Source organism: Lepidochelys kempii, chromosome 14 (genome assembly GCF_965140285.1).
Source record: "Lepidochelys kempii isolate rLepKem1 chromosome 14, rLepKem1.hap1, whole genome shotgun sequence".
NCBI classification, from domain to species: domain Eukaryota; kingdom Metazoa; phylum Chordata; order Testudines; family Cheloniidae; genus Lepidochelys; species Lepidochelys kempii.
The window spans coordinates 14,090,809-14,118,112 of NC_136393.1; the positions used below are offsets into that span (position 1 = coordinate 14,090,809).

Genomic DNA, 27,304 nt, shown 5'->3' on the forward strand with positions numbered 1-27,304 from the left:
CAGGGAGATGAGTCCACAACTTGTATCTGTGTGTAGTCCGACACAGCACAGTCTGTTCCCCTTTAAGGCTCATTCTGATACCCTGCAACACCTCCGAGTCCCAGAAAGAAATCCGATAAAGAGGGATTGTGCTTATATGAAAGGGGGGTGGGGTCTGTGAACAGGGAGGGTCTGTCTTCTAAGCACAGGCATTGGAAGGGGCTCCTGGAGCTTTGATGTAGTCTCTGGCTTGACCTTGCTGTATACTTGCCTTTCTTGCCATTTGAACAGCAGCGTAGAGCTGGGGCCTGAGTACGTTTGGGCAGCACTGTGGCACTGTCCACGCCTGCTGGGAGTGCTTCAATCCCTCTCTAAAGAAATCCCCATGCTCTGTAATCGGTTTGGCTTCAGTAGGCTGCATTTCAAGGCCGGGTGGGCGGGTCGGTTCCTCCACCCTCCTGTGGCAATTATTTCTAAAGCAACGCTGAGTCCTGCAACTGAAGGTAAACAGCTGGGTAATGAAACGTCAGCACTCTCCGCCATCTGGGGGACAGGCCAAGGACGGGAGGGTGCCCTCCCTGGGAGGAGAAAGGGAGTTGATATAATACACCCTGCACTTCGTATCGTCAAAGCCCTTTATGAAGACTAATACAAATTAGTACTCTACTCCACTGTGACGCAGCTAACTCCTGGGTCCGTTTTACAGACTAGGGATATGTTTAGACTGCAAGGGAAGCCCAGGTGTAGTAGAACTCAAGTTAGCAGACCCTGGGTTTTTTAACCTAGGACTTGATCGTCTACATACATTTGTAACACCAGGTTAGGCATTGTTGAATGCTGAGCCCTAGCCTGGGGCTCCAGCATCTGCACTGTATGGCCCCGAGTCCAACCACCCGTATCCCAGACTTCCTAGCACCCTCCTAAAATGTGGCTGCTTTAGCCCCTAGTTTGTGGTGCAGTGTGGGAAAACTTGACTGTCCGGGGGACAAAAAAAGTCAGCCTGTGGGATTATGGAATGCTTTTGGTGGACTCCCAGAGCACGAGTCAGTGGGGCTGTGTCTACATTGCAAAGAATTAGGGCTTGAACCCTGGGTCCCGCTTTGACTCCAGCTCAGACCCTCCAACCCTGTGGGGTCCTATAACCTTGGGTCCAAGTCCTGAGTTAGGGTAATATGTGTGTAGACGGAAGAGGGATTAGGCTTGAGCCCGAGTTTGAACCCTGGGCTTACATTGCAGTGTAGACGTACTGTAGGAGATGGAGACACACAGGCTGACTTTCCAGTGCTATGTACCTAGTTGATGGCAGGCAGGGCTAAGACTGGAATGCAAAGCTGTTGGCTCCCTTTCCTGTGAGACCACATTGCTTCCGGATGGATGCTGAATCAGGCCTGGGCTGAGGCTCTGATCTTGGGCTGGTGGCAGGAGGCAGGGTAAGTGACTACTAACCACTGCTTTCATGTGTGTTCCTTCCCGGCAGAAAGAGCTGCGGCCTCGTCTCTGTCCGATGAAGAAGGGCCCTAACGGCTATGGATTCAACCTCCACAGTGACAAAACCAAGCCGGGGCAGTACATCCGGGCTGTGGATCCAGACTCGCCGGCTGAATTGTCAGGGCTACGTCCCCAAGACCGCATCATTGAGGTACGTTCAGGAGGCGTGGGCAGTGCAGCGAGGGAAGGAGGAGAGAATGAGTGGTGAAGCATGGGGGAACAGCTGACGAGGTCGCAGAGGGCAGTGTGTGGTAGGGGCCTCCATAGGATGCCAGGGGGATGGAGATCGGCAACATCATGAAGATGCTGCATTCCACATCTTGCACCCACGAGCACAGTCATCTGAACTGGGCCCAGACTGCTCCTCTGGGGTTAGTAACGTGGGTAGTTTGTTCCTTTCCCGTGTAAACTAAGGAAAACTCGAGTCTTGCAGTCCATTCACTTGGCGCCTGTTTTTATTCATCAAAAAATGAGTAGTTAGAATCCACCTCTGCAGTGTGGCTTTGTCTATGACTTGAGTCCCGATGCTGGCCCAGTCATCCTATAGTCACAACCAAAGTCTCTGGACGGACACACCCACCCACCTCTCCTCCCATGGTGCTGTCTGGGGCCAGGACATTACAGGAATCCCTTCACTGCTGGCAGTAGGAGGATGAATCTGCAGTGGATCCTGTCTGTGACTGACAGCTCTGCTTTCTAGGGCATGGTATGCTGAGCATGTTCAGGCCTGATATGTATGCCGGGAGATGGCAGAGGCGCTTTCCTGGCCGTGTAGGAGCCCGTGTGGCAGCTGTCCCCCAGCCTGTGTGTACACAATGCCTCACGCTCTTGCCACAGGTCTGTTGCCCAACCTGTGTGCATACGCTGCCCTGCGCTCCTGGCAGCTTTGCTGTGTAGTCCTGTGCTAATCACTTAAAGAAAATCTGATTTTAATGAGGTTTTGCTGGCTGCTCTGCTAATCCCCGAAAGGCTAGCTCTGGGGACCTGCAGGGGCTCGAGGGTGGCAGAGCTCTGGCTGCCATCACAACCAATTACAAGCCTTTCTTCAGGCTACCCCGCCTTCCTCCGTCCAGATGTGCCATTGGGAATGCCCTCCACAGAGCTTGCCAAAGACTTCCTGGCCCAGGTCTCTAAGTCACTTCACTTGTCTTCAGGCCATTCCCGGGTGCAAGTCTCCGCAGCACTGTTCTGACTCAGCCTGCTGGAATGGGACAGTCACCACCAAGTCACTCCAGCCTTCCCACCTCCCACTGCCAGCCGCTCGCTCAGAGCATAGGTTAAATGTTCATGGTGGGACATGCTGCCCTTGAGTCGGCTGTGAGGCTGTCTCAGTTCGTTCTGTTAAAAAGCCATTGTCTCCAGCTGGTCAAATCCTTTCTTATCCTAGCAACCCAAGTGCCTCGTGCTCCCTGTGCAGGGAGGGGCTGTGAGACGGTGAGTTATGGGTTAGCCTTCCTCCCCACAGTCAAATGTGCACAGCTGTAGAGTAGTGGGGTGCGGGGGGGGAGAAGTGTGGATTTCATGGGAAGCAGCATACAGGCTGAGCCACTAGTCTGAAGTTCCTGAATACGGCCTAAGGCTAATAGGAAGGGACTAAATGAACAGGTTTTTGGGGTATGCTAGTGACCACTACCTCTTGGTCCAGAGACTCCTCTTTCCTTCCTTGGGTTTCCATCTCAGTCTAAAAGCACTGTAGTGTCTCCCTAATCTTCTATGATTCATGACTGGGGCCTGGTCTACACTAGAAACTTTTGCTGGTATAACGGGGTTGGTTAGAGGTGTGATTTATGTATGTGACATTTCCATACCAGCAAAAGCCCTAGTGTGGATGCAGCTATCCTGGTATCAAGTGCTTTTGCTGGGATAGGTTATTTTGCTCACCAAACTGGCACAAAGCACCCTCTGGCTGCTATCAGCTATGCCTACACCAGGAGGGTTTGATGGGGTAATGGTGGCAAACCTTTTCTAGTGTGGACATAGCCTCGGTTGCCTTTCTGCTGCAGGCATTTCTCCCTGTCCATAAGTTATAATACAGAGGAATGGGATTTGTGAAAAGCCTTTGTACTCGGAGAGCCTGGCCGCTCGCTTCTGCCGTCAGCTGCAGATCTGCTCAGCTGCAGCCACAGCACAGCTGTGTAGGAAGGAGCACAGGTCAGTTGAGTTAATGTAGTCAATGTCCTATTCAGAAATGAGGCATGCAGCTCAGAGCTGGTAATGCTGAGGAGCGGTCCAGTGAGTGGTTAGGTCAGGCGGAGAGAGAGACTTGTGCAAAACAGGAAACCTTGTAAATGGGACTAACTTGCAAGACTACAGAGCCCCAAGAGTGTCCAAACCCCAGATCTGACCTCTGTGGCATGGCTAGCTCTTCTTCCAGACCCACTCTTCCTGGGCAGGCTTTGCCAAAGGGCTCGCTGGAACCCATTCCTCCTCCATCGTGGCTACTTGTAAATTGGGCTGAATGCTCAGGGCTTCCCCACTTCCCATAGAGCCAGAATATTTTTGTGGTGACTTGTCTGAGGGCAGCCTGGATCCCAAGCTTGGCAGTCAGATAAGAGAACTGGTCACAGGGTCTTTCTGAAGTGCAGGATTTGGGTGGAACAGGCCAATGGAAGCTGAGAGAGGAATGTCACAATGTAGATCAAGCATCCGTTCCTCTTGTAACATGGTGACTGTTGCCTGTCCAGGCTACGGGTCTGGCTGTTCTGAGCTGCCAGACAACAAGAGTCTGACATAGGCAAGAGTGAATGTGTCTCTTGCTTGGTGGCGGGGGACACCTCACGATGTACAAACCTGCCGTAGCCTGCCTGTTCCCGTACCAGCTGGGCAGCAACTGAATGGGATAATAGTCAGCATGTGATTGGTATCGGCATATGTCTGACCTTCAGCCAGCCTTGTAACAGTACAAATCTTCTTCTTTCGTGGTCTTTCCTCTAACTCTGCCCATTGCCCTTCTGGCAGGTGAACGGACAGTGCATGGAAGGGAAGCAGCACTCTGATGTGGTGACAGCCATCAAAGCCGGGGGAGATGAGACCAAGCTGCTGGTGGTGGATAGCTTAACAGATGAGTTCTTCAAGAAGTGCAAAGTTGTTCCCTCGGAGGAGCACTTGACAGGTGACCGGGTAGCAGCTGCGGTGCTGGGGAGGGGTGGGTTTTACCTAGACAAGGCCGCGAGGTTCTCTGCAAACGGATGGCTTAAGGGGGGAGATGAAGGCTGGGAACAGAAGGTTTCCTGCTTAGGAGGGGTTTCATTTCCTGTCCAAAACGAGAGAGGATAGAGGATAGAGATCTGTCCTGGTGAGAAGTGACCTCTGTAGCATCTCCACGCAGCCCTTGGTGCTGACTGCTCCTCCTAATCCACAGCACGTAATTGGTTTCCAAGGTGTGCTCTGGTTCACCAGCTCCTCTTGCTTGCCAGTTCCATGGGAAGCTGGGAAGAAAAGTCGCCAAGACTTAACCCTGAAGGAACATGACATAGCTTGCACCGGTGTCACGCAGCCAAATCAAAGACTTTCTGCCTGCAAAGCTGGAAGCTACCTTGCAAGCCAAAGGCCTTTCTGGTTTCCTTGGCATCTTACATGCCAGCAGGGAACAATCTGGCACTGTTGGCCTGGTTCCCTTGCACTCGGTCACCCCACGCCCTGACTGTGCAGGCGTCTGTCTGGGGTTATGGGAATTTTATAGCTGAAACGGTTAAACTTTGACAGGGTTTATGAGAGGAGGGGCCTGATATTTTTTTCTCCCTCCCCCCGGATCAGAGTGCAGGCCATGTCAAGAGCAGGACTGGCCTCTCTAGCTCATGGTCCGTGCCCTCCCATTATCCCGGAGACAAGTGGAACAGACTCCTCTCTGAAGATTTACGTTGGACTTGGTGCTCCAGTAACTGTATCAAAAAAGTAATTCTACCGCTGGGGAGGCTTAAGGGCCCAGCTGTCCCTACCACAAGCCACCTCTTCTAGAACATATGAGGGTCTTGGCTTGAACCCCTTGGCTGCATGAGAGCTAGGGAGTCTGCAAGAAGGGCCTCAGCATCTGGCAAAACTAATAGTCACCAAACAAAATAGCAGCCCAGTGTTAAGTGGCCCCTGGTGACTGGCCTAAAGAGCTTTCTATTGGGCCTAAAGAATCCTTGTTCCAATAGTTGGATTTCCTCTAGCAGCTCGGACCCCTAGGATGCTAAACGAGTGGAAGCTGGCCAGACTGAGAGGCAGGAGGGTTAACACTGCAGCACTTCCAATGGCCGGAGTAGGCCCAGGTTAGGCAATTCTGTTCCCCCCTCGGTCTGGCAGCGGAGAGCTGGGTTTTGCTGGGTGCTAGCTGCTTGGTTAGGGGCAGGAAACTCTTGCTGAGGGTCTGAGCTCATGTTCTGGAGAACTAGATTCTTTTGGGGGTGTGGGGAGGGACTGCAGCAGAAAATCCAGCACTTCGCCACCAGACTCTGAAGATCTGGGTCCAGTGTGGCTCAAAAACCCCTAAGCAAACAAGCGATTCTGGGGGGGGTTGTTCAGCTTGAAATATGCCCCCCGATATATTTACTCTCCAAATCCAAACCCGGCCTCTGAGGCAGGATAAATCTTGCTTAGTAGCAGAGAAGAACCGCATGGCCAGTGGCGCTAGGGGGTCCACAACAGTGGAATCCGGTGCTTGGCTCTGAGGGAAAAGGTCAGTTTGCCGAGCAGACGTTGACATGAGTTTAATGAGCCAGCTGGAAATCTCAGGAGCTAGACACAGGTGTCTGCCATTTATACCTCTGAGCCTCTGCTGGCATGTGGGGGTCTCACTTCAAGCCCTTGCTCTGCTGGAGGGGAGGAAGTGAATGGCACCTTCTAGGTCACACTTGCTGTGACTCTTTTTATGTGCTTCCTCGGGGTGGGGGGGGAGGGAGAGCAGGAAGCTCTCTGGAATCTCTTAATTAATCCTGTTAACCACCTCCTTCCCCACCAAAATAGCCTGGCCCTCCGGGTGGGTGCATACCGAGATGTTCTAAGTAGCCCCTCAGAATAGCATCGCCTGGGTTCAGCTTGGGTTCCGTGCCTTGCCTGGGGAGCCTTGAGATTCTTGATGGGGCTGATGTGAGGGAGGTTAGGGGAGTGGTGCTTTCTGTGGTATCGGATCTCTTTAAAGCTGGGGGGTGGGCTGGGCTAGGCTAGGTTGGCTTGAAGAAACTCCCCTCCTCCACTCTCTCTGCCTCCATCCTGGTGTCTGGCTGCAGGGGGTTATGTCCTATCTTCTCTTGCTCTAGGAGTTTCCCATGAGCTTTCCTGCCACTGAGTTCTTCATGCAATGACACTTTGACGGGGCCTGCTGTCCAGTGGCTTGAGCAGGGGCCAGGGCTACTGGGTTCTGTTCCTGGGTCTGCCACTATCTTGTTGCATGGCCTTGGGAAAGTCACTTTACCTCGGCACTGTAGCTTATCCACCAGCGAAGTGGGTCTCGTAAGTGTGTTACAAAGTGCTGAGATGGAAGATGCCTACGGGGCACACATCTGGGTCTACATCAGCAGCCACCTCCTTGGGTTCGTTGCACTGGTCGCTTGTCCCCAGTAACATAGACTCGAGACCTATCCCTGCAGTGGAGGCTCTGGCCATATGGGACTGCGAGGATGTGGTTTCCCTGTTGTCAGTGTGTCTGCAGCCTGTAGCTGAGCATTGGGCTCAGCCATTGTTTAGCGTGTGTTTGAGAAGATCGGTTTTAACCCCCTGCGCCTGCACTGGACTAGGCAGAAACAAGTCCTTGTCTTCACTGCACAAAAGGTGTTTGGGAGGGGAGGTCACAACAAGATCATTGACATGTGGTGACTATCCTGCTGCAAAATCCTAGTGGGGACAAGGCACCGGAGTCCTTGCCACGAGGTCGTGAGGTGAGGTCAACGCTCTGCCCCCTGCCAATAGTTCACCTCCCCTCACTGCATCGCAGTGAGAACTGCAGAGCCTCGTCTCCACTAGGGTTTCCCGGCATCCATTATCCTGCGGTAAAAACACTCCTGTTTTTGGCAGGGAAGACGCAGCAGGTCCAGGGTGCAGTGGCAGATAGAGGGGCTGGATCTTCTCCATGGTAAACAGCAGCTTTGTCCATGGCTGGAGGAGTGGGGGGAGGGGGAGCCAGCAGTCCCGTGGATGTTGGCTCTTTGGTTGCCTAGCAATCTAGCTTTGGGGGCTTTCTCACTGCTTTTCTCCCTGGGAAACTGAACTTCCCATAGTAAAGGGGAGAGGAGACACCGCAGGAGGCATGAGCCAGCCTATTTACTCCAGGCAGAAAGAGCTGAGTGCACAGGGAGGAATGAAAGGTCTGCCCTCCGCCCACGGGGGGTTCTACTTTAAGCAGTGGCTGGTGCTTTAAGATTCTGGGGTGTCTTCAGAGGTGCTTTTTTGTCTTGCATCCTCCTGGTCTGTGGCAGTTCTGTTGAACCATTTCCAGCTTCACTTGAGAGGGGTGAATTTGCTCCCACCTGGTAGTGGCAAGTGTCGCTCAGTTTGAGAGCTGGGAACCTTCAGCTGGCATTAGTGGTGAATATGAGCTGGTTTTCCTCCATGCACCCTGCCCCCCCCCCCAGGGCTAACCTCCAATCACAACAGGAGTTGCTCTCTCAAGCCAGCAGTAAGGAAGTGAACGGCCATTGGATCTTTCTGGGTAACTGGGAGTGGCACGCTGGGCAGCTGCTGATCTGGCAGCTGCAGTGGCATTCCCTTTTGGATGCCCCTCCACCCCAAAGGGGTAATTTTATGGGGAGTTATGTGGGTCTGACGACTCTGCCTGTACAAAGGCAGTCTCCGTGCCAGCCAAACGAAAGCATTGTCTACAGGATGGGACAGCCTGCCTTCCCCCTAGCTCTGAGCCTTTGCGGTGCAGTGCCTAGGCAGAGCTGGGAGGCCACTGGATAAGCAGCCCCATGTCTACAATGATGCCAGGATCCCAGTGCATGGATGTAAGGCCAAGCAAAGGCAGTGGCTGCTGGTTAAGAGAGGATTTTGCAGGCTCTTTGTAACTACATGTCTGTGTCTTCTCCCCCAGGTCCCTTGCCAGAGCCAGTTGCCAACGGCGAAGTAGAGAAGGTAAAGATCTTGCCAAGTCTCAGCTTTTATAGATGGCATCTAAATGCCACGTTTGCTGCCTGCTGCAGTGACAGCACAGGATACGTGCTCCCCTCCACCCCGTCGCTCTGCCCCACCCCGAAGCTGAGTGGCTCCTGGAGCCTGTCACATTCCCAGCTTGCGTTCCAGGGCAGTGCTGACCTTTGCAAAAGAAGGGAGAACTGACTCCTTCAGTGTCGGCCACCGAACACATTAAGACGGGCCCATCTCTGCCTAGCTCCACCCCTTCCCGGGGAAGAGAATGGCCCTTTCTTTAGGAAGGGGCTGGACTCCAAAGGCCTCGTTACTTCCAGTCTGGTTTGGAAAAACAAAACCTCATTAACCGTGGTGCAGAAAGGAAGGCATCCACTCGTTAGGGCCTGCCGGGAAATCTTAATATACATCAGGGAAAGGAGGGAGACGAGACGAGACAGGCTGCTGTTTCAGACTAGGGCAAAATGTCATGGGTGAGGAGTAGGCAAATCTTGCCACTGGGATTGCTCCATCGGGCTTCCTGGTGGTGCCAGTGGGTGGAGACAGCCTGGATATTGGAGAGGGGCCAGGGATCAAGGACGGATTCCTCCACCTGGATCCTTATCCGAGTCTAGATGAGCTGTTTCATGTAGATGTAGAAGCTGGGGCAGAAAGAGACAGAACATAGGAATCCCACGGCTGTTATGATGGGAACATCGGCACTGGTGCAGAGTTGTCTGGGAAGTAGCGGGACCGTAGCTTTTCTCCCTCCCCGCACACCTCCCATGGCTGCATCTCTGGCTTGACAACCTTACTGGGCTTTCTTCTGGTGCACTCCCTGCCCTAAAGAACCTCCAAGTGTTCTCTGCACCTACACTCACCTGGACCTTGTTTGCCTGGGGCCTGGCCTACACACCGCGTTTGGACCTGTTTGTTTGTTAGGGCTGGGACTTTCCTACCGACGTGGTTACAGCGGCACGACTCTTAGTATGGACACAGTTAGACTAGGATAAAAGTGCAGAATGGGCAGGAACAAGCTAGAACTATGAAATCACAGTAGAAGTGTGTCCACACTGGGGCGCTATGCCCCTTGAACTATGCAGCTTTCAAGAAGGGTGTGTAGGAGTAGCTCTCCAGTGCAGAGAATGGATCTCGTACCCTTGGGGCACGAAGCAACAATGCTTAACCCTAGCCCTGGAGCTGCGATGTGACCAGTCCTTCTGGATGGCGGGAGAAGGGAAAGGGTCTCCACGTGCCCTTTCTCCCCCCCGGCCTATACCATGCTAAGGCCAGAGGTAGAGGCAGCTCAGCTGCTGTGTTCAATCCTGTCCAGCTCCCAACAGGAAGCACTGAAGCCTGTCCAGAAGATGCTTATTAATCTGCAGCCTGTGCTCGGAAGAAGGATTTTCCAGACCCCCCCCACTTACTGGTCCTGCTGAGGGAGGAGCTAATTGGAATCAACGGCACTCCGCTCTGCAGGGAGTCACACAGACCTTCTGGACATAAGAGATGTTTGCATCTCCCTCCCCAGGAAAGCGCTTGGTTCCCTGCAATCCATGGTGGGGCCCTGAGCCTTCCTGGAGAGGATCTCGCTTTTAGTGAGATTCCAGTCCAGGCGAGCGATGTTAAGGGGAGTTCTGGCGTTTGGGCTAATCCTGCCTTGGTGTTTCAATCTGCCTTACCTTCTGGCTCCTGCTAAATGGTGCTGAGGAGCTGTCAGCCCCTCTGATCCCCTGAGGAATGGAAAGCTGAGGGGGGTGGAGTACAAGTTCTGGAAGTAGGGCTCCTCCGCCATAGAAATCTCTAGGGCTCTGACGTATCATTCAGGGCAAGTGCCTCAATCTCTTAGAGAAGCAGGAGAGCTGGCGGAATCTGCAGATGATATTTGGGGCTCCGCATTAAAAATTACCAACTAATCTGCCTCTACGCTGCCCAACACACCCAACCTTGGGTGCCCCCGGCTCCTGCAGATCCACCCAGGGCCCTGCCTGTGTAAAGCACCCCCAGCACAGCGTACCTCTGAATCTACTGGCCATTGACTGGTTCACAGAAGTTGTTCTCTTCCTGAATAAGGTAGATCACTAGATGTTTTTCGTGCACAGGCTGTTTCAAGAGGGTAGTATTTGGAACTGGCCCTGCCATCCGCTGGCAGGCATTACGAAACCTTCCTCTCAATGTGACTTCAGTGTGAGTTTCTCTCTCCTATAGAGGATCCACTGCACAGAGGAGAGAGGTGGTAGGAATGGCTGGGGAAAAGGTGGGAGTGTGCCAACTGCATGGCCTGCCCCTCTGGCTGGCAGGGGGGACAGCTCAGGGTCTCACTTGGTTTTGTTTCTTTCAGGAGGACAGCAGAGAGCAGCGTCCAGAGTCTGTGTCTGAAAGTCCATTGAGCCCCGGGCCAATGGCTGTGTCCCCCTCTTTTAAAGAGATCCACAATGAGGTATGGCAGGGTGCCTGCTCGGCAGGGCTTTGGGTTGCACTTGGGGGGCGGCTGCTTGATTTGAAGCAGAAGCGAGGAGCGGGCTAGGATTTACCTCCTTGGCTGGCGGGGTGGGATGAAGTTGGGGAGCCACTTCCTGGCGCATGGGAAGAGACCTTTGCCTCGGAGACTCATCACTTCTCCTTGATGGAACAGCAGGAACCCTCTTATGTAGCAATGGGCTCATTCCCTTCTCTGACCAGGCCTGGCAAAGCATCACCTGTGCCAGAGAACACAAAAAGCAGTCTCTTTTTAGGCTCTGAAATAAAAATGGCCTGATTTCCAAAGGGGCGGAGTGTGGGCCACTCCCCTTGAAAACAGGAGAGCGGCACGTATGCAGCACCTCTCTGGATCAGGCGGCTCCTCCTTAGACACCGGGGGCTATTCAGAAGGTAACTGTAGGCAATCCGGTGTGCCAATGGTGGCTTAATGAAATAGCCTGGCAAGGGGAGAAGACCCAGGATTGTGAGGGATAGAGGCAGACCATCTGCTCGAGTGTGTGAGATCACGGTGGGATGCTCGAATACTCACTGTGCCTGTCGGTCACCTTTGCAGTCTGACTCTCAAGAGAAGGAGGAGAAGCAGAACTCCACGCCTGATCCACTCCTGGACCTAAACGTTCCCCTGTCTGTGGCCAAGGAACGCGCGCACCAGAAGCGCACCAGCAAGAGGGCGCCGCAGATGGACTGGAGCAAGAAAAATGAACTGTTCAGCAATCTCTGAAAGCCCCCCGGCAGAAGAGAGGAGAGGTAGCAAACTCTCCAGCGTCTGCCCCAAATCTCCACCAGCATCTCGCTTTCTCCCCAGTCTCCAGTTTCGCTAGGGAGCGGAGTCCTTTCCCCTACACTTGGATTGCACAGTTTGGTTTTGTCTACTGTAATCTAAAGGAAAAAAAGCACAATGGCTCCTTTTGCAAGTTTCCAGACCAGTGTTAACATTCAGAGGACGACAAGATGTTTGTGTGTCTCAATAGCTTAGGGTTCATGTGTGGTAAGGGGTTGGACTATTCCACGGGCCCAAATCAAACCCCTATGTGTTTGCAGTGGGCATTGTGGAGCACCTTTCATTCTCACTGGCTTTTTACTGAAAGCTTAAATCCATGTAAATGCAGGGAAGACATTCAGCAGTGACATGGGATTTTGAGTGCCTGACTTGAGACCCCTTAAAGGGGCCTGATTAGATGGTCAGTTCTTAAAGCAGCTTGGATATATTTTCAGGTGTCTCCAGCTGAGCACCCAAAATCACTGGACATATCTGAATATCTCAGCCTTAGGCTTCAGTGTATTTTAATCTCCAGTTTGGCCAAGAACCAAACAACATTCCTTCCAAGAGTTACTATTTGTTTAGGGTTTTTTGTTATTTTTTTACCTCTGACCTGGGGCTTCCATCCACAGTGATCCACCCCGCATCAAATCCCCTGGTCTGAAGGTACCGTTGAATCAGTTTAACCGAGCACTTGTGTGAATGCTGTGAAACCCGTGTCTTGAACACGCCTCACAGAACCATTTGTCCCAAGCCCACTGGAAGTGAACTTTCAAAGGATCTAGCTCCCTAGAGTAGCTGAGAAGGGCTTCCCTTGCCATGTTATACCCATGGGATTTGTTCCTGCAGAGGAGGGGTGTTTGGAGCAAAGCACAATGACCGATAACTGCAAGCGGGAATCTCCTTCGATGTCTGGTTACTCCTGGAAACCAAACCGATCAGGGTTTTGAATACTGAAATGTGTAACATAAAGGGTTTTAAATAGACTCTGTCTGTTTTCTGAAATGAGATGTTTCCAATCACGCTGATTTTTAAGGGGGGGAGGATTTATTCTTTGGCAGTTTTTCCCTGTGGATGTTTTGTTTTCCGTGTTTGCAGTTGAGGTATTATTGTACTGTCAAGCTCAAGAGAAATGCTCTTTACCGGGGGAAAAAAAAAACCCTCCTGACTTTGTGTGTTCATTGGATGGCTAAATCCTTCTAAAGCTGGCCGCCTGGGGGCTCTGAGCAATCTCCTGATTATGCACCTCGGCTGCACTATGGAGAGAGACCTGATCATGTAACTGCCCATGGCTCCTTGCTGGGAACATGTTTCAGCATCTCCACCTAGCTGCCTTTGTCCTGGAACAATCCTCTCAACTGCCCTGACATGCTGCCCCACTGCGCTAGTGCATTGTGGGGGGAAAAGTCTGGGCAGCACCCCTGTGCTGGCTCAGCTTGTGGTGCAATGCATTTTGGGATAGCCTCCTGCCCGGAGGTGGGACTGGCTTACCCGGTTTGGCAGGCACAGGTGAGCAGGCCTCCTCTCTCGACAGAAGGGGCAGTGTTAAAACTCTGCCACAGCCCGGCCCCTGAATGTGTACCCACCCATGTTCAGTGGGAGCAGCGGTCAGCCGTGTACGAGCTCATAACACTATAGTGTAGATGGGACCCTGGGGCAGGGGGAATTGCACTTCAGGAAATGTCTGCTAGTGGGGTTTGTGTGGCTAAAGTACTGCCCTGTGCAGTAGTCCTGCTTGGGGTAGGGGTAAAGGCCAGCAGCCCTACCCTGCCCCTTATTTTCAGAGTAAGAATAATTGCCTCGGTTGTGGCTCTCTTTAAACACCTCCCTCCATTGGTGCATGGGAAATTCCAAGCCTGCTGAAACTGGTGGTTTAAAGGTTTCCGGTGCATTTGGATGGTGGCGCTTTGCAATGTAGTGATGCATTCTGGGCCAACTGGCCTGCTTCTGGAGCCTAGCGAGGAGCGGGGAGGGAGAAGAGAGGGATCATCTGTGGGTTAATGTCTCTGGATTATTAAAATGCTCTAATCCCTGCTGCTCGGGTCGGTGGGAGGAGGTGCCCGTAAGACTGCCGTGTGTACCAGCTGTAATCTGCTAGGGCTGTTGCTGGAAAGGATTCCCAGGGTAGGGTCACAGCAAGCCTGAGGGACTGTCTTATCTCAGTGTTTACTGACCTGATTAGAGGGCAGCAGCCTGTAAACTCTCTGGGAAAATAAACCAGCTGCTCTGCAGTCCATCACCATTTCACAAGACCATGCACATTCCAAAACAATCCCAAGTGGCCCAGGCTGGTAAACATGGGGGTTGCTTCATCCGAGCCCCTCTCAAGTGGCAGAAGGGAAGGGGTTAAGAGATGAACACGGGACTGCTCCGGGGCTGGTGTGGGGTGAGCTTGGAGCAGGCTGTCACTGATTTCCCTCCCCTCTGGTAAGGAGGGGGTGGGGGAGTGTTTGGGTGAATTCCAGGACTTGACCTAGCAAATCACTAAGGTGTGTGCTCCTGACCTACACCAGAGCATTCAGGTAAGCAAGGAGCTGGCCGTGGAGAAGAGGAGCCTGAGATGGGACTGGGAAAGGATCAAGAGAGGAGGAAGCATGGAAGGAAGGTCTAATCCATACATCAGACGCACCCATGGCGATGTAACAGCGTTTGGTGTGCAGGTGCAGACCAGAGGCTGGGAAGAAGGGCAGGGGAAAACAAATGCATGAGGGCCTCCTTAAGGAGCAGCAGTTGCTGGAGGGGATCATGCTGTAGGCAGGTAGGGTATGCAGATTTCTAAGGGTGGGGGTGACTTGTTTCCACTCCCAGATGTGTATGAGATGGGCCTGTCTTGGGCTTGTTGATGAGCAATGGCACTTAGATTCTAAAGGAGGAGAACTACAGTAAGCAAGAGGAAGGCGATAGCTGCAGAACAGTGATGCCTAATAGCGAAGGCAATAGTGAGTAAACTTAAAGGACTGACGCACTAGCAAGTGCTCTGTCCCTTCTTGTGTGGCTTGGTCTCATAGCCTCCTCCTGCTACCAGTGAATGGAGTTGCTTCTTTAGCTCCTGGCAAGAGGCATGTCCTTTGGCTGAAGATTCTGGGTTCCATCCCTGGTGGAGGCGATTTGTTTGGAAGCCAAGTCAATGCCTCCTGCTGGGAGAATAAGGTTGAAATAAAGGGGAGAGCTGGACAGATGAGTAGAGCTATGATCAGCGGGCTCCAGCCCTGCCCCGGATTCTAGCCGGACAAGGGTTTGGCCTGTGTCATAACACCCTCTCTACTAAACCAGAGAGCTGCCTCTGTAGAAGATGATCTGTTACAGAAACTTTACTCTGACTCTGGTGCCTGTCTCCGTGGCATAATGACTTTACTAGGAAAGCTGAACTAGCGCCGTGTTACAAACCAGCTCCCTGGTGGCAATAACCTGGAGTCTGTACTCTGTGAACAGTGAGACGTCCCTGAGAGGAGGAAATAGGCCTTGGAGGGGGAGATGTCCAGTGCAGTGCTTGCAGAGCCTGGCTGCGGGCACAGATTGTTCCGTGGCTGCCACCTTGTGGCTTGAGCTTAGCAGTGAAATCAGCACTATTTATATGTGTGTACAATGCTGGGTAGCTTAAGTGGGTTAAACAGATAAGTCCTTAGCCTGCAGAATGTACAGCTGAAGGACGTGGGTGAGTACAATGCGAAACAAACCCAGACGGCTGTCTGGTCACAACTGCAATATCTCACGTGGCAGGACTAGTTTTCTAAAGCACTAGAAACTTTCCAGGGCTCAACTACAGTAGAGCCTCAGAGCTATGGTTAACCACATCCCTCATTTGGAACTGGAAGTTCGCCTTCCTCTGTAGCATGGGGCATGGGTCACTTGCTGGAGGATTCTCTGCTCCTTGAGGTCTTCAAACTACAATTTGAGGACTTCAATAGCACAGATATAGGTGTGAGGTCTTTTTTAGGAGTGGTGGGTGAAGTTCTGTGGCCTGCATTGTGCAGGAGGTCAGACTAGATGATCATAATGGTCCCTTCTGACCTAAATATCTATGAATCTATGAATCAATCAGGTAGCAGCAGAGACCAAAACAAAAAAAGCAAGCAAATGCAATACAGTACTGTGTTATATACTATTAAAAATAAAGGGAAAGTTTTTTTTAAAAAAGTGATGTTTCTGTGTTAGTTTCATTTAAATTAAGATGGTTAATCTTTTTATTTTTTAATTTCATTTAAATTCAGATTTTTTTTTTCTTCTGCATCGTAAAGTTTCAAGCTGTATTAACTCAATGGTCAGTTGTAAACGTTTGTTCAGAGTTACGGACAACCTCCGTTCCCAAGGTGCTGGCGACTCTGAGGTCCTACTGTACAATGAGGATTGCTCTCCCTCAGCTCTTGCATTCATGCTTGGTGGTGGAACCCTACAAAGCAGGATTCCCTCCATCCCCTTTTGCTGAGTTCTAATGTGTCTGTCGGCTGTAAGCGGACCTCACGCCCAGCTGTTCAAGGAATTGGGGGTGTTCTCTAAATGGGCTGCTGCTCCTACCCACGTTGAGAACTCCACCTTTTCACTGTGCTTCAGACACAAAATGGTGGACTTTCACTTGATACACCTGGGGTGAAAAATACCCAAGTGCCAAAAAGTCTGTTGCTTGATTAAGAACCTATTTCCCCTGCCCCCCCCAACAGAAAAAATGACATGTCCAGTAGTGCTTCAGCTGAGAACTTAATGGAGAATTTCCTGACTCATGTTTTGTTTTTCACTCCAATCTTCATTCTGCCCACTGGGCCATGTGGGTGTGAAGACATCTGTCTTGTCCCTTGTCTTTCCGACCCATTGGTGAAATTGTGTAGAGAGCCCCTATCTTCCCCTCCCTCACACACCAGCTATATGGGCCACCAGTAGCTAAATTCCATGTGATTTGAGTAAATATGTTGTTGTCCAGTGGACCGCAGCTAATGAAATCACCTATTGTGGTGCAGGTGTGTTGGAGGGTGCAGTGTTAAAGATGGCGTTGGAACGTAACCGTGGAAAAATGTCTTGACTCTCAGCTGCCCGTTAGATTGTCCCCTGGTGGATGGTTGGTAAATTTGCAATGTCCTGGGCTGGGGGAGGTCGGCTGCAGATGGTTTGATAAGTGGGAGGGCCAGAGCCCTTGTTAGGGGAGGAGGCTGTCATCCAACAGTAGTTGGAGCTTTCAGAGGACTCAGGAGGAAGGTGGGTGAGTATCTCTGCTTCATGCTTTTGGCCCAGAGCTGCAGATTTAGCTAGTCTTCCAAAAGCATTGGTGCATACTTTTAAAATGCACATGTTACATTTAAGTGGGTGGGTGAACAAAGCTTATTAAGGTGAAGGAAACCCGACAGTCGGAGAGGAAGCCAAAGCAGGGTGTTGTTTCTAGCCAGAGCTTTACAAACCCTTAACTGACAGTGGCAGTGTCCTAGAATATCCGGGTTGGAAGGGACCTCAGGAGGTCATCTAGTCCAACCTCCTGCTCAGAGCAGGACCAATCCCCAACTAAATCATCCCAGCCAAGGCTTTGTCAAGCCTGACCTTAAAAACTTCTAAGGAAGGAGATTCCACCACCTCCCTAGGTAACACATTCCAGTGTTTCCCACCCTTCTAGTGAAAAAGTTTTTCCTAATATCCAACCTAAATGTCCCGAAAGCAAAAACAGACCAACAAAGGTGCAATTAGAGCTAGTTTACAACCCTGGGCAAAAATCCTTTCCTGCCTTAAAATGACTGGCCCTTTTCTGAGGAGCTACCTCTGGGGCATTGAGCAGGGCTGAGGGGGGCTAGGATAGAGAGAGGGCTATATACGATCATGACTGAGGTGGAGAAAGTGAATAAGTGTTATTTACCCCTTCATGTAACACATGAACCAGGGGTCACCCAGTGAAATCAATAGGTAGCAGTTTTAAACTAAAAGGAAGCATTTCTTCATCCAGCACACGGTCAACCTGTGGAACTCATTGCCAGGGATCTTGTGTCTAAGGGGTGGGGGCAGAGACACTTGAATGTCCATGTTCATTAACATTTGATGGAAAAACAGGGCAAAAATTCCATGGACATACCATGCCATTCTTCACCCTACTCTGACTTGAGGCTTCTCTACAGCTTTAGCCTAGCTGAGTGCCAGGGAAATGAAATACTCCTGGTGTGGTAATGGCAGCAGGGGGTTATTTCAATAACCTTCCAGAGAGCAGCTGGGGAAGAGGAGCAAGTGTGTGATGCAAGCAAACAGCCAAAGTAATCTGCAAGGCAGAATACATGCCTCCCTTTGAGCCATTTGGGGAATCCAGACAAATAATGGAAACGCTTTAGAAATCAGGAACACCCTGCAACCATGTCATTGATGAGAAGTGGGGTGTGCTTGTAATAATAGCAGGGCTCGACAGGTCTTCATTCTGTCCATAAATTCTAATGAATTGAACTGAGAAGCAGGCTCAGACATCCACACCTTCCTGAGCTAGGCCCTGCAGTCCACAGCTGTCTGCCCTTTCCTCCTCTGCAATACCCCTGCCCTCACACCCACAGATCCAGGGCTGTAATTTTAGGCTGCCTCATGGAGGGTTCTGCTGGCATTTGAACCCAGGACCTCAGGCAAGAGCCATGCCACAGCTGCCGTGCAGCCCAGCTCCATGGATCCAGCGGCCCAGGCCCAGGGATGATGGATTTCCTCCTGAGTCTGGATCTTTTATCTGTCCCCAGAGGCTGCTTGCAAGCAGCACTCCCAAAGATCCCAGGGGTGAAGACCACTGCTGTGACAATGGACAAGAACAAGGGCCTGCTGGTTAAATGAGTGGTGTTCTCTGTTAAGGTGCCACCAGGTCGGAAATAGAGGCATGGATGACTGGGGTCATCCACAAATAAACAGCAGCCCTGGGAGAAAAGCCTATTTTGTTGTGTAGAAGCTTTGCAGGGGGTCAGGTCACGGCTGCATAGGGCAATACCCTCCCCCCTGGAAAATGACTGAGCTAGTGACCAGTGGAAGCGGATTCTGTGGAGGGCAGGTAGCTGTTGCTCAAGACCTCGGATTTCACAGATCATATTTCCATACACGGAGCAAATCTCTCCATTCAGATCTGCTCTCCAAACCTGCCGACTTCGGCACTCTTCTGCTCACTAGGCATTTGGGGAATTATTTATTTACTCGCTACAGCTGAAGGCTTAGAGGGAAGATTTCTCTCGTCACTATTGCTGGTGAGGTAGCAGGAAGGAGCTGGTGGACAAAGCACATGTGAGTTTCTCCGGGGCCCCTGCTCTGTGCATGGGGTGGGGGGGAATAGAGAGAGAAATCAGCCAGCGGTTGTGTTTAGAGAACTCTTGGCCCCAGACACTGCACTGAATTGCTGCTGAGCTCCAGGGTGGAAACAAAGGGCACAATAGCAACACCACCTTGAGGAATCCCAAACTGTTCCCAGGGCCAGCTGCAAATGCCAGAGCCACCAGATCAGCTCCCTTGACCCACCTCAACCAGGAGGCACCAGGATGGGTTTTTTTAACTCTTTTGAGGCCGCCTTTCCAGTGTATAGCAATTTCCCCGGTAGGCACGCAATGCTCTCTGGATGGAGATCATGCTAGTGGGGGAGCGTGGACGACAGGAGCAAGGAAGGTGGGGGAAAGGTGCTACTGGGTCGAGAGAATCTTGAGGCGGTTGACGAGGGTCCTGGGTGTCTCAGGTGGAGGAAGCACAGGAGAAGATGGAGGGTTTCAGGCAGGTGCCATAGGACTGAGGATATGGTGAACGGGGTTAGGGATATGCAACAGAACCTCCCTAGTTCATATGCGTGACTGGGCAAATCCCTGGGGAATTGATACGTTTTGCAAATTTAGTGAGTAAGCAAACAAACACGATAGCAAATCATCTGTGTTGACGCACTCTGTCTTTGTTTTGACAACCGCTGTTCCGTTTTGTTTCTTCCTGCTGGGTCTGCCGAGCTCACTCGCTGACATACTGCAAGGTTTTCTTGCAAGAAGGAGCAAGGTGTCAGTAACAGGAGGCAGGAGCCATTGCCTGCCTCTGCTGTTACAAAAAATCTCTGCAGTGGTGAAGTGGGGTGAGAGGGCTGGGGGCGGGGGCAGCTTATGGATCAGAGAAGTAAGTGAGATTTATGTAGGAAGTGCCAGTGGCTAGGCAGCAAGTGCTCACTGCCTGAGGCATTTCACGCTGCTCATAATTGTCTCCGCACCGCCTGTTTGCTGTGTCTTGCTTTATTATTGAATGATTAACGCCCTATGAAAGGGATTTTTTGTGAGCGTACATCACCCGGCATCAAGGGACTGGATCGCTCAGCACTACCATGATACTAGGTGCCACCATGGTCTGTAATGAACTAGTCACAGTAGTGCTGCCCGCCTACAAATTCATATATATATTTGTCTCAACTCCGATTCCCCCTTCTTTGTTATTTCTAACACCTCAGGTTACCAAGGCTGAGAGGAACATGCATTTCCTGTCGCCCCCCCTTTTTTCCTTTTTCTCTAGAGTCTGAAAAATCAAACTAATCAGGATCACTTCTGTTTTTTAGCCAGTTTCTCTCCTGAGCTCTGGGCTGCAATGTAAATGCAGCAGAAGGGGGTTGGTTTGTTTTCCTGGTGCTGTCACTTTAATGCCAGCGCTGTACAGTTGGACCTGTTTGCAAGGGGAGAATCAACAGCTTTTCTTTAACAACTGGCCTCTCAGGGCTGGTCATGGAGGCCAAAGCGCTCTGCCCTTCCTGGGCAAAGCAGGTGCGTCAGTCTGCCTGTGGGGGTGCCTGCAGTTCCACTGCTCTCCTCTGTGGGGCGCTGTTGCTATGCAGCCTCGGCACTGGGTCCAAAGCTGAGGGGGCCCCAGCAGTAAAACCAATGATGGGGCTGAAGGCAGCACCTCCAAAGCAATGGGGTGCTGGACGGTGCAGGACAGATTCAGGGACAGGCAATGACAGGGGTTTAGCCTACAACAAGGAAGGGGCAAGGACCCAGGCCTCAGACGGGGCAGGAGTGGAGGGGCTTGGAGGTGGGAAGAGGATGTCCACAGCAGCCGGAGCCAGGTGCAGCAGCGGGAGCGAAGAGAGCCCAGCGCTGGAAGAAGCCACTCCGTGCCTAGCCAGCTGTGTCTGCACTTCCCTGGCAGTGAACTGTTCTCGCTCGGGGCTGGCAGAGGTTCCTCCGGGAGAGCCCTGCTCCTGGAGAGTGACCATTCTGTGAGTACCTCACGGCTGCCTGGAAAGGGTGCCGCTTTTGGAGGGGCTGTGTCTCCAGCCTGTGTCCTTGGGAGGGGAGGAACCGCCCACGCAGGGAGAGGGCTGCAGTGTGTTTACAGGTGCTCTGCAGTGCTGGCCCCCCGAGGCAGGGGAGCGCCTGTCCTGGGGGAGGCTGCTTTGATGGAATGTTAATGAAATCCCAGGGTGCTGCCCAGCTGATCCTGGGGGCCTGCCAAGGAATGTGCACTCCTCCTCTGGCTCCCTTCGGCCTTTGAACTCTGGGGAAAGGGCCTGCAGGATCTCAGGGAGACAGCAGTGCTTTAAGAAAAGGAGGACTTGTGGCACCTTAGAGACTAACCAATTTATTTGAGCATAAGCTGTCGTGATGCATCCGATGAAGTGAGCTGTAGCTCACGAAAGCTTTTGCTCAAATAAATTGGTTAGTCTCTAAGGTGCCACAAGTCCTCCTTTTCTTTTTGTGAATACAGACTAACACGGCTGTTACTCTGAAAGCAGTGCTTTAGACACCTCTCCTGACGCTCCCCCACCCCCACCCCCACCCCAGGCAGATGCTGCATTCTCAGACCCCTCTCAGAGGCAGTCAGGGAATTACTGCATTGCACAAAGAATCCCAGGTGCCTGCACCAGGATGTCAGCCCTTGACCTAAGGATGCCCTCCCAGGCACTGGGGCCTAGTGGTTAGAACATGGGACTGGGACTCGGGAAACCTGGTTTGTAGGCCCATCCCTTCTACTGATTCAGTGACCTTGAGCAAATCACAACTCCTGTGTGCCTCAGCTCCCATAGCTGTAAAACAGGAATAATAATGCGTCACCCACCCTTATAAAGTACGTGGAGATTGCTGGGAGGAACATGCTGTATAAGTACACAGTGTTAATCTTTAGTGATTATTCTTTAATGGCAGCTGTGCTCGTCTGAGCTGCTAGAGTAGGATAAAGTGACGGCAGCGTCCCAAGGACATTGCACCCACATTCATGATACCAGTTTAAAGCGAGCCAGATGACCGGCATCCACACGTGCAGGTTGGCGACCGTGTTGATTTCGATCACAGTTCTCATTGCATGCTCTCTGGAGGGCAAGGGCTCTGCAGTAAGCTAGTTTCGTTAACATTGTTGCAAATGAAACTGCTTTCCGGATCAATTTAGTTTTTCAGCAGACAGGCCCAAGTCAGCGTCTCTGAATGGCTCGCTCAGTTCCCCATCCTGAGAGACCTTGCCCTCATTGATGCATATTAGATGACAAACAAACCTCCAAAGGCAGGGTAATTTCAGGGGAAGGATGGTCCTTAATTTAAAGCAGGGAGTATAGCCTAGTCTGAGCCCCAAACTGCTGGACAAGAGATCTGGATTCTATTCTTGACTCAGCCACTGCCTCGCTTCAGGCATGCCACTTAACTGTGCTGTGCCTCAGTTTCTCTGAATGTTATATAGCTCCCCAGGAGGGGTTGTGAGCCTTCCGTAACATGTCCTGATTCACAGGTGCTACAGAAGGCTGGAGCCTTTCTTTATTTCTTACCAGGGTCTGGCACTTCCTGCCTCCAGTGGCTGAAGGGAAGGGAGGGGTTGGTTTAGAAAAGGGCTACCATGGAGAAGGTATGGGCCTCTGGGGGGCCCTGTCAGAAGAGATGGTTCTGTGGCAAGCGTCCCTAAGGAGCTCCAGCCAATGGCCCTCCAGACGCATTGGCACCTCAGGCTGTGTCAACGTGGCTGGATGAAACCCATAAATCAATATTTATCTCCTCGTTCCCATCAATCACCATGGCAATGAGGCCTGATCACCCACAGTTTGCAGGCACAAAGCTGTCTCCTGGGACAACAGAACAGGCTGTTCGTATCCCTACTGGCTGCAGTAGACTGGGGGCTGGTCACTTGGGCAGCCCCGGTTACCATCACCCTGAAGATGGTGGCTGGGCAGGCCTGCAATGCCTTGGCATGGAGATGGTCCTGCCAGAGGGTTCCTCTCCACCCAGTCGAGTAGGCCTTACCTCACCGAATGACCTTCTAATGTGAGCTCCCCTCTTGCCTCAAGGGGTTTCCCATTAAAACTCCCTCCAGTGCAGCCTATAACCAAGGGGGGGGGGCATCCAAAACCCTAGATTCAAGCGCCCCCAAAGTGCAGGATGGGGGGATTTGATGTCTGAAGCCAGATTGCAAAGAGCTCCGCCTTATAACGGGCCAGACCAACAGCTCAGATCTTCCCCCCTGGACTAGGGTCTGTTGGAGACCCAGGTCTGAATATTGCGAGTCTGCATGCTCCAGTATAAGCCCAATAACATAGAATCATAGAATATCAGGGTTGGAAGGGACCTCAGGAGGTCATCTAGTCCAACCCCCTGCTCAAAGCAGGACCAATCCCCAATTTTGGCCCAGATCCTGAAATGGCCCCCTCAAGGATTGAACTCACAACCCTGGGTTTAGCAGGCCAATGCTCCAACCACTGAGGCACAGACCCCTGCCTCCTCCCAGTGGAACCTGATTGGTTCCACTGCAGGGACCCCCAGAGAGAGCGACCCTGGAGGGCCCTTTTGCAGCCACTGCAAGTACCTGAGGCCTGATGATTGAAGGGTGAGGAGCTTTAATTTCCCCCCAATGTAACCATGGCTTCTCCCCACCCCCCACATTCTCCTTGTGGATTCTGAGGGAAGAGTCTCCCAGCAGCAGGGGGTGGATGTTTGCTGAAAAGGAATGTTGACTTTATTAAAACATCCAGCTATGCTGCGATAAGCAACCCCCACCCCTTGCTGCCCCTGCCCAACATACCAGCGAGGAACCTGGCAGAGCCTGAGATCTCACGGCAGAAGCACTTAGACAGTGGCTTCTTGGGGAAACATGTATGGAGGATAGTTAAGCACATTCCTGAGGTTCCCTTCATGGGGTGGCTTCTGGATTGGATTAAAACGCAGGCTCAGAGTCCTGGAGAACCCAGAGCAGGCGTCCCAACCCCCTCGTGTCCATGTGGTAGTTGCTGAGAACCCAGGGCAGGTTTTTCAATCCCCAGTCAGAAAATGGAGGCACAGTCAAATTAAACGACCTGCCCAAGGCCTCATGGCAAGTCAGTGGCAGAGCAGTGATCAGGTTCCCCCAGCCTCCCAACTCCCCATCTGGCACTTAAGCTATTAGAGCGTGTAGCCTCTTGGGTGAGGGGCATGTGGTTCGGGGTTTCCCTGTGAACGTTTCGTACAGCCAGTCGTCGCTATGGAGCAGTGCGAGGGCCTACGCTGGGTGCAAATAACTCTTTGCTTTCAATGCAGGGACCTGTCCCACAACCACCTGAGCAAAGTCCGAGCAGAGGAGCTTGCTGGATACCCCAGCCTCCAGGTGCTGTAAGTAACTCCCTAGCCAGAGGCCCAACCCCTTCCCCTTTGGCTTGCATCACTCAGTTCACAATCTGATTTTTGGTGGCAAGAAAGGGCCACTGGCCATGTTCTCAGCCAGAGGCTCAACAGCCCATGAGGCTGATGCTACCAGCATCTGCAGCTGGGCATGGGGGAGCCCCTCCTAAAGCTTGCTGGCTGTGGTGCGCGTGACAGTATCCAGGAGCCGTGCTTCTTTTGAGCTCTGCAGCAGCCCGTTGCCTGCTAGCCCCGAGCTTTCCAGCACCATCCCCCAGCGGCAGCTGCTCCCTCCTGAGGGTGAATCTGGGCCCAGAGCTGTCTCTCCTTCCTCACCCGGGTCTCCTCTCTGGTCTCTCCTTGGCAGGGATTTGAGCTATAACTGTATCCACACCATAGAGGAAGGAGCCTTCCGCCACCTGGGCAGACTGCAGTCGCTGTACGGTGATGTGCCTTCCCTCAGACCTCTCTCTACCTGTCTCTGTTTCTTTTGTCACCCTGCCTTGGGTGCATTTGTTCCTGTCCCTCCTCTCTCCCTCCCTGTATCCCTCTGACCCTCCCCCCCCCATTTTGGTATCATGAGCTTATTTCTCCCATTTTGGGGGTGGGACTCTCTGCACAAACAGAGGGAAGTGTTTCAAGGTCCCCGACCTCCCTCCTCACTGCCCTCCCCTCTCCTCCCACAGCAAGCTCGTCTCTAACAGCCTCGTGTGTAGCTGCACCTTGCGCTGGCTCGGGGCCTGGGTGCGAGAGAAGGGCCCGGCGCTCGTGCACGATGCGGAGCTGCTCCATTGCTTCCAGCCAGCAGCCTTCAGCAGCATCGGGCTACTGAGGGCGGATTTCTCAGCTCTGACCTGTGGTGAGTGACCCCACCACCCTCATGGCACCCCCTGCGCTGATGGAGAGGAAGGGCTGGGCGGGGAGGAAGATCTCAGATGCGGGATGGAATTCCAAGCATGGAACAAATCTGCGAGGTGCCTGCCCCCCCCCCCACAACCCCAGCCCATGCGAGTCCGAAAGAGCATCTCAAGCATGTGTTATGAATATGTAGGGGGGTGGAGGAATTCCTCAGATAAACAGTGTTTTGACTGTCCCCTCTGGTGCTCAGTGGTAGTGAGGGAACTGCCTTCATCCAGCACCTCCTTTGTATCTCTGGACTCTCTGGCTGCACCTGAGAAAACCAAGAGCTGTGTAACTCGCAGGCTGCGAAAGCATTCTGGCTCTCATCAGTCCAGCTCTAGGGATGCTTCGTCTGTCTCTGGTCTGTTCCCCTTTTGGAAAGACTCTGGGAGTTTTCCCCATGTGAGGTCAGGATGCCCCTTCCCATAGCGACCACCCCTCTATCAGCCAAGCACAGATATCCAGACTGTGCGGCAAAGCAAAATCACAGAGCAAAGCACTGCAGGGCGTGGCTCAGCAAGCTGGCCTGGGGGAGTGATGCAGACACAGGATACTGCTGATTGAGACCAAGAGGGGAGCTGGAGAAGAGTAATGGGGAGGATGAAGGGGAGAGAATCCACAGGGAAAGCTGGGTCAGACCAGGCGGATCTAGATGGGATAGAGAAACTGGGTGAGAGTAAGAAGGGTCAGACCAAAAAACTGCTTCAGGGTTAAAGAAAGAAGAGGTGACCCAAAAGGAGGTCACGTAAGGTCCCAGATAGCCTAGCTGCTGGAAGCCAGCTCCTTGTGCAAAGCGTTGTGTGATGAGGGGTGGCTTATTATAAATGTAGGGCGAAGTCCTGGCTCCTCCTACATCACCAGGAGTTTTGCTGTGGAGCCAGGATTTCACCCTTTGACGGGGCCTATGAATGTCAACAGGAAAGGGGCGAGAGGGAATTCGGAGACTAACACATCAAAGGCCCTGTGCAGTTGCGGAGTTATGCCCAAGAGGCGAGCTGATTTTCCCAAACCTGCCAAAGGGGGCAGCAAGTCCATGGCCAGTGTGATGTAAACTAAAGAACAGCTCACCAGAGTTTGCTGAAACTTTAAAAGAAAAATCACCTTTGGAATAAAGACAGGTTTCAGAGTAACAGCCGTGTTAGTCTGTATTCGCAAAAAGAAAAGGAGTACTTGTGGCACCTTAGAGACTAACCAATTTATTTGAGCATAAGCTTTTGTGAGCTACAGCTCACTTCAGCGGATGCATACTGTGGAAAGTTTAGAAGATCTTATTATATACACACAAAGCATGAAAAAAAAATACCTACTCCCACCCCACTCTCCTGCTGCTAATAGCTTATCTAAAGTGATCACTCTCCTTACAATGTGTATGATTATAATGATTACACATTGTATCATACACATTGTAAGGAGAGTGATCACTTTAGATAAGCTATTAGCAGCAGGAGAGTGGGGTGGGAGGAGGTATTTTTTTTTCATGCTTTGTGTGTATATAATAAGATCTTCTAAACTTTCCACAGTATGCATCCGCTGAAGTGAGCTGTAGCTCACAAAAGCTTATGCTCAAATAAATTGGTTAGTCTCTAAGGTGCCACAAGTACTCCTTTTCTCTTTGGAATAAAAGGAAGCGTGAGACATTTCAACCCAGAAAGGAACTTTTAGAGGAAGTTTGAAAGGAGGGGACCCAGTGGTTTGCAAAAGATGGCCCTGAGCCACAGGATCCAACCCCTCACCAGGAATTCTAACCCCTTGAAGTCCAGGGGTGGCCGGGGTTTGGAATGTGCCCATCTGGAGTTCAGGGGAATGGCAGCAGGCCTGATTCACCAATGCTGGCACTTCGTGGTGTTCTTTACATCTGTGCCAGGGAGCGGATACTAGGTGCAAAAGGCCACTAAAGCCAAGTTCGCCAAGTGGGAGCAATTCACCCCCACTCTGAGCAGGTGTAAAGGGTGACCCAAAGTTCCAGGCAGTGCAGAACCAGGGATCGGTTTCCAGCAAAGCCTTTGCAATTAGCTCGCCTTTGCAGTTTTGGTTAGCGCCTCTGTGTAGGGTTTGCATTTGGGCTCAAATTTCTTTGTGTGATCTGAGCTCCTCGCCTTGTTGAGCTCTCTACACCTTCTCTAATAGCAGTCCAGCCAAGGGT

The 27,304-nt window shown here is 52.0% G+C and overlaps 2 protein-coding genes across 7 annotated transcripts in view; both read left to right on the forward strand.

Annotated features, from left to right (window-relative positions):
• Window positions 1–12,735, forward strand: part of NHERF1 (NHERF family PDZ scaffold protein 1) — a 32,912-nt gene extending 20,177 nt beyond the window's left edge. The window contains exons 2-6 of the mRNA XM_073312052.1: window positions 1,457–1,618; window positions 4,426–4,579; window positions 8,477–8,517; window positions 10,850–10,948; window positions 11,543–12,735. Coding sequence (XP_073168153.1) covers window positions 1,457–1,618; window positions 4,426–4,579; window positions 8,477–8,517; window positions 10,850–10,948; window positions 11,543–11,710 — 624 coding nt within the window. The 3' untranslated portion in view covers window positions 11,711–12,735. The remainder of the gene's footprint in view (window positions 1–1,456; window positions 1,619–4,425; window positions 4,580–8,476; window positions 8,518–10,849; window positions 10,949–11,542) is intronic.
• Window positions 12,736–19,773: 7,038 nt separating this feature from the next.
• LOC140897608 (polycystin-1) overlaps window positions 19,774–27,304 on the forward strand; it is a 61,540-nt gene continuing 54,009 nt past the window's right edge. For 3 of the 6 annotated variants that reach the window (XM_073310426.2, XM_073310428.2, XM_073310427.2), the window contains exons 1-4: window positions 19,780–20,909; window positions 24,181–24,252; window positions 24,629–24,700; window positions 24,948–25,120. In XM_073310426.2, the coding sequence (XP_073166527.2) occupies window positions 20,416–20,909; window positions 24,181–24,252; window positions 24,629–24,700; window positions 24,948–25,120 (811 nt within the window). In that variant the 5' untranslated portion in view covers window positions 19,780–20,415. Of the gene's footprint in view, window positions 20,910–24,180; window positions 24,253–24,628; window positions 24,701–24,947; window positions 25,121–27,304 lie in introns of all 6 variants that reach the window. The other 3 variants (XM_073310430.2, XM_073310431.2, XR_012154760.2) reach the window with 2 other exon arrangements.